At 45.7% G+C, this 11,031-nt stretch overlaps 1 protein-coding gene across 1 annotated transcript; it reads left to right on the plus strand.

Moving 5' to 3' along the window:
- The first annotated feature begins 3,308 nt into the window (after window positions 1–3,308).
- On the plus strand, window positions 3,309–3,861 carry LOC127345125 (protein AUXIN-REGULATED GENE INVOLVED IN ORGAN SIZE-like). The gene has a single exon (XM_051371559.2). The coding sequence runs from the start codon at window positions 3,424–3,426 to the stop codon at window positions 3,709–3,711; it is 288 nt and encodes a 95-aa protein (XP_051227519.1). The 5' UTR covers window positions 3,309–3,423; the 3' UTR covers window positions 3,712–3,861.
- Window positions 3,862–11,031: the final 7,170 nt, after the last annotated feature.

Below are 11,031 nucleotides of genomic sequence, written 5' to 3' on the forward strand. Positions count from 1 at the left end.
TACTCACCTGTGGCGAGATTGACCACCATCCGAGTACTACTGTCATTGGCTGCCTCACACGGTCTTCTCGTTCATCAAATGGACGTTAAGACGGCTTTCCTAAATGGAGAGTTGGACGAGGAAATTTACATGGAACAGCCTGATGGTTTTGTACTACAAGGTCAAGAAAGAAAGGTGTGTAAATTAAAGAAATCTTTGTATGGTCTTAAACAAGCACCCAAACAATGGCATGAGAAGTTTGAAAGAACTTTGACATCTGTGGGCTTTGTTGTTAATGAAGCCGACAAATGTGTGTACTACCGCCATGGTGGGGGTGAGGGAGTTGTCCTATGCTTGTATGTGGATGACATACTAATTTTTGGGACAAGTCTCAAAGTGACTGAGGAGGTAAAAACCTTCTTATCTCGGTGTTTCGAGATGAAAGATCTTGGAGAAGCTGATGTTATATTAAACATCAAGCTATTGAGAGATGGGAATAATGGGATTACACTTGTGCAATCTCATTATGTTGAGAAGGTGTTGAGCAGATTTGGCTATGCTGATTGCAAATCTTCTCTCACACCATATGATCCTAGTGTCTTGCTTCGAAAGAATGAAAAGGCAACTAGAGATCAATTGAGATACTCTCAAATCATTGGTTCACTCATGTATTTAGCTTGCGCTACGAGGCCTGATATCTCGTTTGCTGTGTGCAAACTTAGCCGGTTTGCGGCCAACCCGGGAGATGATCATTGGCATGCTCTTGAGAGAGTGATGCGTTATCTAAAGGGAACCATGAGTTATGGAATTCATTATACCGGGTATCCAAGAGGACTTGAAGGGTATAGTGATTCAAATTGGATTTCTGATGCTAAAATGAAGGCCACAAGTGGATATGTTTTCACTCTTGGTGGTGGCGCTGTTTCCTGGAAGTCTTGCAAGCAGACCATCTTAACGAGGTCAACTATGGAAGCAGAACTCACATCATTAGATACAGCCTACGTCGAAGTTTTAATGGCTTCGTGAGCTCTTGATGGACTTGCCTATGGTTGAAAAACCAATACCGGCCATCCTCATGAACTGTGATAATCAAACTGTGATTGTCAAAGTAAAAAGTTCTAAGGATAATATGAAAAGTTCCAAACATATCAAGAGGAGATTGAAGTCTGTCAGAAAACTGAAGAACTCCGGAGTGATAGCATTGGACTATGTCCAAAGTACTAAAAATCTGGCAGATCCTTTCACAAAAGGACTATCAAGAAATATGATAGACCTTGCATCGATGGAGATGGGTTTGAGACCCACTTGAGTTGCCGAGGGGGTAACCCAACCTATGTGATCGGAAATTCCGTGAACTAGGACACAGGAAAACAAACCGAGATGGCGAGTTGAGAGAAAATTTAATACTCCCACTCCGCTGCAGATGCAATTCTCTCATAGCTACTGTAAGGCAGGTTGACAATGTCTTAATGTGTTCTGAGCGGCTCTTAATGAGCGAAGACGCTGTCCTACAGGGCGATCTTTTGAAGAACACACCTATATGAGTGACACTACTGGTCATAGTGTGGGAGATTTGGGTGAATCTCTAGTAAGCTCATGAAAGGCCGAGGAGTATGACTTATAAGCTCCACCCGAGGGGAAGGCTATGGCAGCCTAGTACCGTGCCGGCATTGAGCGAAACTTGCTGCACAAAGACTGACAATTCAAGGCATAGTCCATTGTTCAGTTGTAGTCAAGCGTAGCACCTTGCCTAAGTGGAAGTTCAACTTAACAGTCTCCACCGAAGTGCAGGTATATTAAACAGTGAACGGAACTAATGTGTCATCCGATGTGCATATGAGAGGTGGGGGGGGAGTGTTGAATGTAGATGGGCTGCAGCCCAGTAAGGCAGCCCATGTAGTCTACAATTCCTGAAATCTCAAGGCCCATCACGTTGGCAGCTTGGGACAGCCTTGGGGGACAAAGTTTAGTCCCACATTGCTAGTTGGGAGAGAGTTGGAGTGGTATATAAGGGCTGCTGTTCTAGTCATTCCAAGTGAGTGAGAATAGAAAGAGCCCTCGCGCACTCCTCCTCCTCCGCCCGCCCGTCTCGGCTCGGCACGTCACGCACGCACGTCGCGTTTCGTGACTCGAGTTCGAGTTCGAGACACACTCAAGGAAGCCTAAATTTTTGCTTGGTGCACCAACTGTGTTGGGTACGTGTCGGCCTGCATGTGCATGCTCGCCGCGTGTCCCTGGCTTCCTACGCGTGTCAACGCGGTCGGGTCGGCTTCCTCCCAGGCTATACAAGGAGACGATCAGATCTAGAAACAGTGCTCTAAGATCTCTCTCTCTCTCTCTCGTGAAGTTCCTTTTGCTGCGCTACTCTCTAGTCTTCCCCATCCCGGCGTTTGCGTGCACAGCCGTCCGGGAGAGCAGGCCTCCGAAACTCCGTCCGTTGAGATCCTGCACCGGGAGACGGGCGATAAGGTTTTTGGGGAGCGTCTCGGCGCGGCCGTCGCATCTGTTCGTCCTCTTCTTCAACGACCCGGCTGCTTCATCGACAGATCCGACTACACCATGGGCGACATCAACAATACCCATGGTGGTGGTGGTGTCTTGCTGGTGCGACCTTCCCGGTCGCGATGTACGTGCTTTTCCTCTCATACCTTGCACTGCTACTTGTTCCATGTTCAGATCTGATGCATGTGCTTAGTCTGATGAGTATGGTTAAGTATGCTTGTGCATCTGTAATGTTGCTTTCGGTAATTAAACTCACACGGAAATTGCCTAATAATCTAACAGAAGACGATGAGCATCTCAATAATTTCGTTGTAAGTTTTCCTTTTTATTAAATTTTTTTGTACTGTTCGATGTTTCTTTTCATTGCAGGGTCCTTTTTCGGAAAAAAAAAAACTAGTAACAGAGCACAAACACTGAACCTATACGCAGGCAAGCTGTCGGTCGGCCGGCCGGCCGGCAGGACCCAAGGAGAGACGGCCACCGCTGGAGCACTTGGCCTGTCAGATGCGTCGCCCCCTGGCCATACAACACGGTTTAATACTTGTACGTACCACGAACTGGGTACCGGTCGTAGCTAGCAACGCGCCACTAGCCCCAGACTTGGAATTTATGCCCACATGCATCGACCATCCATAATTCCACATACACTGCACCTGCCGCTCCGAGATCTCAACGTCACCGCGGCCGCGATCTCCAAGTTGATCCTCGCCGTACGGCGCCCACGACCTCACCTTGTTCAAAGAACCTGCTCCCAAGCAAAAGACGCGCGCGGCCCCGCGCGCTTTTATATGCAAGTCGTCGGCTCAACAACCGGCCGCCCCATTCCATTGCTTGCTCGTCGGCTCAACAAACTGGTTATCTGAACGAGCTCTTGCAATCCACGGCTGCGACTCAAGAATTTGGAGATCAGCGAGGAGCAGCACCGCCAACCACCACCGCAGAATGCAGACACTGGCGCCGGCGGTGGAGCGGAACCAGAAGCAACAGCGCAGCGGGGGGCTCAGCTGCCAGAGAACGCCGCCGCCGCCGGGCTGCTTCACCATCCAGCTGCTCATGGTCTTCCTCTGGGCGGCCGCCTCGCTCGCCTTCCTGCCGCTCGTGCTGCCACCTTTGCCACCGCCGCCGCTCTCGCTGCTGCTGGTACCCGTCTGCCTGCTCGCCGTCCTCGTCGCGCTAGCGTTCGTCCCGCTCGATGCCCACAACAACGTCGTCGGCTCCTCTTGCTTGTAGAAGAGATATACTCTGCACTTTTCCCCATTCATAGCTTTTAGCTGTTCTAGATCTAGCGTATAGCGTTGTAGTATAGTACACATTGTATAGTTCTTGAAATATTAGATTGATTAATTGACGGCCCTTTTCTGGTTTTGTTACTGGTCGACCGATCACCTGAATTCCAGCAGTACGTCATTTGATCTCACGAATTTATATGCAAAGCGAATTTACATACTCCTATCAATATTTAAAGAATGATTGCGGAGTATATGAGAGCATCCCACTCGTCCCCCCGAAGAGACCCCCGAGCGACGGTTTTGTCATCCGGACGGTGTAATTCGGTCCAGTCGCGCCCCCGGTTCCTCGATTTCGTCCGGATTTGAATAATTCATCCGGCGAGCCCAGGCCATCCCCGGTCCCCCGGGGATCTATCGGGGAGTCCGGACGAGTGAAAAGCGGGGAAGGGTCCGCTCTGTCGGCGACTGGACACACGAACCCAACCGCCACCTCGCTCAAAAATCTCCCTCCCCTCGTATCTCTCTCGCCGCCGTCACCACCCCGCCGGCTTGTTGCCCAGATTCCGTCGCCACTCCTCCCCCACCTGCCTATATTCCACCGTCTTTCGACGACGACCTATCTGGCTGCTCCTCCGCCGGCCTGTTTTCCGACGAAGGCCTACTCCTCGTCGTTTGCGTCTCGGGTTGCGTCGACCACGCCCGTCAGGTGTTCGTCCATTTGCCTCGCCGGCCATGGACTCGGATGAAGAGGAGGAGCAGATGTTCGTCGAGCTTATGCGAGAAAAGATGGCAGCCGCTGCCCAAGACGAGGAGCACATGCTGATCCTCGGTTGCTTATCAAGCCTGTACGCCGGCGAGGCAACTGGTCGCCGTGGTGGGTCGGCACCAGGTCGCCGGAAGTGCAAGCCGAGACAGCGAATGGAGGGCTACTGCATGTTGTACGCCGACTACTTCGCCGACAATCCATTGCACGGTGAGACTGTTTTCAGGCGTCATTTCAGGATGAGCAGAAAGCTATTTCTGCAAATTGTGTATGCCATCCGAGACTTTGACCCCTACTTCAGATGCAAAGCGGATTGCACTGGCTTGGTTAGATTTTCGTCACTGCAGAAGTGCACAGTGGCTATGAGGATGCTGGCGTATGGAGCTCCCGGTGATGGTGCAGATGACTATCTTCGGATGGCGGAGTCCACCGCCCTTGATTGTTTCTACCGGTTCTGCAGGGCCGTCATAGCAGTGTTCGGGGACTTTTACTTGAGATCACCCACTGTCGAAGACACTCAGCAGATCCTTGCAACAAATGAAGCTAGGGGTTTTCCAGGGATGCTTGGAAGCATTGACTGCATGCATTGGAAATGGAAGAACTGTCCGTTTGCGTGGCAGGGAATGTACAAGGGTCACAAAAACGGCTGCACTGTGATACTTGAAGCAGTGGCTACCCATGATCTCTGGATTTGGCACTCTTTCTTTGGTATGCATGGATCCAACAATGACATCAACGTCCTAAACTGCTCCCCGATCTTTTCCAAGCTTGTTGAGGGTCATGCTCCCCCGGTGAACTATGTGATCAATGGTCGGCACTACAACAAAGGATACTACCTTGCAGACAGTATCTATCCAAAGTGGGCAACATTTGTGAAGACTATCTCGAAACCTAGCACCCCCAAACTTTGCGAGTTTGTCAAGAAACAAGAAGCTTGCCGAAAAGACGTCGAGCGTGCATTTGGTGTCCTCCAGCAGAGATTTGCTGTCGTCTGGTTTCCCGCTATGACTTGGTCCAAAGATCAGATGTGGGAGGTGATGAGTTGTTGTGTGTGCTTACACAATATGATTATTGAAAATGAGCGAAAACATCCGGTTCCTCTGGCTGAGCAACAAGCACCATATGAGAGAGAGGGTCCTCTTGCACAGCCTAATCACCAGGTGGCTCCATCATGGGCCGCCTTCATTGCTATGCGCCAGGAGATTCGGGACTCTACAATGCATCAGCAGCTGCAAGATGATCTGGTCGAGCACATATGGACGCTCCGAGGCAACACCAACGCCGACGCCAACTAGCCTGTCATAATTTGTTTCAAAAATTGTGAACTTGTGTACTTCATTTGTTTCAGCACTTGTTAAACATTGTACTGATTATCGTCGAATTTATTTCAGCAATTTTCCTCCAATTGATCGCCGAACTTGTTAAATTTTATGTCGAATTTCTTTGAAATATGTCAAATGGTCGAGGTTGGGGGTTTCCTGCCGGGGGGACGACTGGAACTTCGGCGCTTGATGACCCACAAGTATAGAGGGTGTATCGTAGTACTTTCGATAAATAAGAGTGTCGAACCCAACGAGGAGCAGAAGGTGTTGACAAGCAATTTCGATGAAGGATTCACTGTAAATGCTCACAAACAAGTATTCAGGGGGTTTTGATATAGCAGGTAAATAAAGTACGAGTAAGTAAAATGCGAGAGAAATAATTGCAGCGAGTGACCCAATCCTTTTTAGCACAAAGGACAAGCCGGTTTGTTTACTTATAATGACCAAACGTTCTTGAAGACACACGGGAATTTAGTCTAGTGCTTTCGCTTCATATAGCTGATTAATCTTCATTGTTTTGATAAGTGTTGTGTGGGTGAACCTATGCTAATGCACCGCCCTTCCTAGGACTAATACATACTTGTGATTATACCCCTTGCAAGCATCCGCAAATACAAGAAAGTAATTAAGATAAATCTAACCACAGCCTTAAACTCTGAGATCCTGCTATCCCTCCTGCATCGATATACCAACGGGGGTTCAGGTTGCTGTCACTCCGGCAACCCCGCAATTAGCAAACGAATACAAGATGTATTCCCCTAGGCCCATAAAGGTGAAGTATCATGTAGTCGACGTTCACATGACACCACTAGAAGAATAACACCACAACTTAAATATCATAACATTGAATATTACCCAACATAATTCACTACTAACATTTAGACTTCACCCATGTCCTCAAGAACTAAACGAACTACTCACGAGACATCATATGGAACATGATCAGAGGTGATATGATGATGAATAACAATCTGAACATAAACCTTGGTTCAATGGTTTCACTCAATAGCATCAATAACAAGTAGAAATCAATACCGGGAGAGTTTCCCCTATCAAACAATCAAGATCCAACCCTAATTGTTACAGCGGTGACGAGGTGCAGCGGTGGAGATGGCGGTGATGATGGTGGAGATGATGGTGATGATGATCCCAATGATGTCCAGCTCGATGACGGTGACGATGGCGTCGATTTCCCCCTTCGGGAGGGAATTTCCCCGGCGGATTTCAGCCTGTCGGAGAGCTCTTTTCTCTCTGGTGTTTTCCGCCCCGCAGAGGCGGCTGTGACTCTTCGCGACTCTCCCCTGGAGCTTAGGTTTTCGGGACGAAGAAGTACGCGAAGGAGAGGAGGCTAGAGGGGCTATGGGCCCCCTCCCCACATGGCGGCGCGGCCAGGGCAGGGCCCGCGCCGGCCTATGAGGGGGGCCCATGGCGGCCCTCCTTGGCTCCTCCTTTTGGCTCTCTTCATCTTCTGGAAAAATAGGATTTTTCATATAATTTCCGTCAATTGTTGATCTTCCGAAATATTGCATTCTGACGGCGCTTTTTCCAGCAGAATCCTGACTCTGGTGCGCGATCCTCCAATAATCATGAAACATGCAAAATAGATGAAATAACATAAGTATCATCTTCAAATACGAAATATATCAATGAATAACAGTAAATTATGATATAAAATAGTGATGCAAAATGGACGTATCAACTCCCCCCAAGCTTAGACTTCCTTGTCCCCAAGCGAAACTGAACTCAGTAAACAAGACCACATGTTTATGGAGTGAAGAGTCGATAAATAAAATACGGACAAGAAGCATCATATTAATTCACACAAGACATTCTAGTGAACAACCTCCCCATATGATTCAACTTGAAACAAGTAAAAGGAAATCACAAATAAAGGTGCATAGGAAATCATAATTGGTGATGGCAAACTTCGTTCTTGGTCAGAGAACATTTAACAGATTGTACTTATTTATCGAGCAGCGCTCTTATATCAAAGCTTATAGCAAAACTTGCATATTCATTCATAATAATCTCCTCATAATCATCGATAATCTTCAAAGCTATATTCATTCAGATAAAACTTGTACTAAACAAGGAAGAAATAAAAGGCATGATTAAATAAATCACAATATAGATGGTTGGATCACAACAACTCAATTGCTTGCTTAAGATGGAGGGAAATAGGTTTACTGACTCAACATAAAAATAAAAGATAGGCCCTTCGCAGAGGGAAGCAGGGATTAAATCATGTGCTAGAGCTTTTTTAAGTTTTGAAATCATATAGAGAGCATAAAAGTAAAGTTTTGAGAGGTGTTTGTTGTTGTCAACGAATGGTAGTGGGTACTCTAACCCCCTTGCCAAACAGACTTCCAAAGAGCGGCTCCCATGAAGGACGTTATCTCTACCAGCAAGGTAGATCATCCCTCTTCTCTTTTGTTTACACATGTATTTTAGTTTATTTAAGGATGGCACTCCTCCCAACCTTTGCTTTCTCAAGCCATGGCTAACCGAATCCTCGGGTGCCTTCCAACATTTCACATACCATGGAGGAGTTTCTATTGCAAAATTAAGTTGCTTACTGATGAATCAGAGCAAAACATGTGAAGAGGATTATTAATGAGAGTTAATTAATTGGGGCTAGGAACCCCGTTGCCAGCTCTTTTTGCAAAATTATAGGATAAGTGGATGAAGCCACTAGTCCATTAGTGAATGCTGCCCAACAAGATTGAAAGATAAAACACCACATGCTTCCTCATGAGCTATAAAACATTGACACGAATAAGGGATGATAACTTTTGAATTGTTTAAAGGTAGCACATCAAGTATTTACTTGGATTGGCGCAAAATACCACATAATAGGTAGTTATGGTGGACACTGATGGCATAGGTTTGGTTTAAGGATTTGGATGCACGAGAAGCATTCCCTCTCAGTACAGGTTTTTGGCTAGCAAGGTTGATTAGCAAGCATAAGAGTTGAGGGAAACAAACAAACATACATGTGATAGAAACAATCATGCATCTTCCTTGTAAGCACAAACAATTTTAACTTCAGAATACTAAGCTCATAGTTAACAAGAAAGAAAGATAATGAAACAACATATCTACATGTATTTCTTCTTCTCTACTTAAACTCAAAGTGTTGTTGCTATTGACCAATGCTAAGTTTGCCAAAACCAAATAGATTTACTCAATGCTCCCAAAGTGATACCAATACTTAACAACAAGATCAATCATATAATAGGGATTGCAAACTAAAATAAGATGTGCAATATGTAAATGATAAAACTTCTCATTAATATTCCATAACGATGACTCACACCAAGGGATACATAGATAACTAACTAAAAGAGAGATACTTCCACACTGCAAACTATCTTATATGATAACTTCCCTACTCATGATATGACACTACTTGATAATAAAAAGGTAAAAGATAGTGATGATGTGATACCGCGGCACTCCCCCAAGCTTGGAACAAACCAAGGGGATGCCAATACCGATGATGAATTACTCCTTCGGTAATGATGAATTCTTCCCATCATCAGACTTCCAAGGAAGAGGCTCTCCATCAACAAACGGCATCTTGGTCTCCGGAATCCTGAAACTAGCAGCATAACTTATGTGTTTAAACCTGTTTTCATACTCACAGTTTTGATTCTGAACATCATAGAGTTGAGCTTGGAGTTTGTTGGTAGTGTCGTGAAGCGAGAAGATATCGTCCCACAACTTTGCAGTCTCCTTCTTGTGTCCATCAATAAGTTCAGACACAATCTTGTGGAAGATGTCCACTTCACGCTCAGCCATCTTCTTGTAGTTGAAGACCTCTTGTTCTAGTTTCTCCACCCTGTTTTCCAAGCTTCCTTCTCCTTTAGGACCCTGGACATCTTTGATCTGCAACTCTCCATCTACGAGCAGCAATTCCTTGGGGTGCATCTTCAGCTCGTTCATGTACGGGTTGACGACGTCCTCAAAGAAGCTGTCCTTAGGAGTTCCCGACGAAGACATGGTGGCTCTAGATCCGAAGCAGATCCTGGAAGAAAACAGCTCGAAACAAAACACGACGAGAAAACGATATACGGACCTCCAGGGGTCCGGGAGATTATATAGCAGAAATTTTCACGACAGAAGGAAAGTACCAGGTCAAACCAGAGTCGGAGAGGGACACCGAGGCGATGTCCTCATAGGGCGGCGCGGCCAGGATGGGGCCCGCGCCGGCCTATGGGGGCACGCCCTCGTGCGTCTCCTCCACTCCGTTTCGATCTCGTAATTTTTCATATTTTCTGAAAATAGCAAAAACATAGTTCGGAAAGTTAAACGCGGACTTTTTATTACCAGTACTGTTACCTATTCAAAGTCGAACTCTGCAGAACTGTCAATTTGACCTTTGATGAAAGCTTCCGGAGTCACCACTTGGATAACATCAACATCTTCATTATAAGAATCTCCAGAGATATAGTGCTTGAGTCTTTGTCCATTCACTACTTGTGTGGCACCACCTTGCAGAGAACTAATTTTAATTGCCCCTGAACAATACACCTCCACAATGACATATGGTCCTTCCCATTTTGAGAGTAATTTCCCTGCAAAAAATCTGAGACGAGACCGATACAATAGGACTTTATCCCCAACATTAAATTCTCTTTTGATAATTCTTATATCATGCCATTTCTTAACTTTCTCTTTAAAGAGTTTAGCATTTTCATATGCTTCACTTCTCCATTCATCTAAAGAACTCAATTGTAGCAATCTCTTCTTACCGGCAAGTTTAGGATCTTTATTTAGTTCTCTTACAGCCCAATAAGCTTTGTGCTCTAGTTCTAAAGGTAAATGACAAGCTTTCCCATAAACCATTTTATACGGTGACATACCCATAGGATTTTTATAAGCAGTTCTATAGGCCCATAATGCTTCCTTCAATTTAACAGCCCAGTTCTTTCTAGATTTATTAACAGTCTTTCCCAAGATAGATTTAATCTCTCTATTTGATAATTCTACTTGCCCGCTAGTTTGAGGATGATAAGCAGAAGCGATTCTATGATTAATACCATACTTAGCAAGAGTTTTTTTAAAACCACCATGAATAAAATGAGAACCTCCATCAGTCATAATATATCTAGGTACTCCAAATCTAGGAAAAATAATATCTAAAAGCATTCTTAAAGAGGTCTCACCATCAGCACTTTTTGTGGGTATGGCTTCCACCCATTTAGTAACATAATCAACAGCGACAAGTATATGA

This window comes from Lolium perenne, chromosome 3 (genome assembly GCF_019359855.2).
Source record: "Lolium perenne isolate Kyuss_39 chromosome 3, Kyuss_2.0, whole genome shotgun sequence".
Classification (NCBI taxonomy): domain Eukaryota; kingdom Viridiplantae; phylum Streptophyta; class Magnoliopsida; order Poales; family Poaceae; genus Lolium; species Lolium perenne.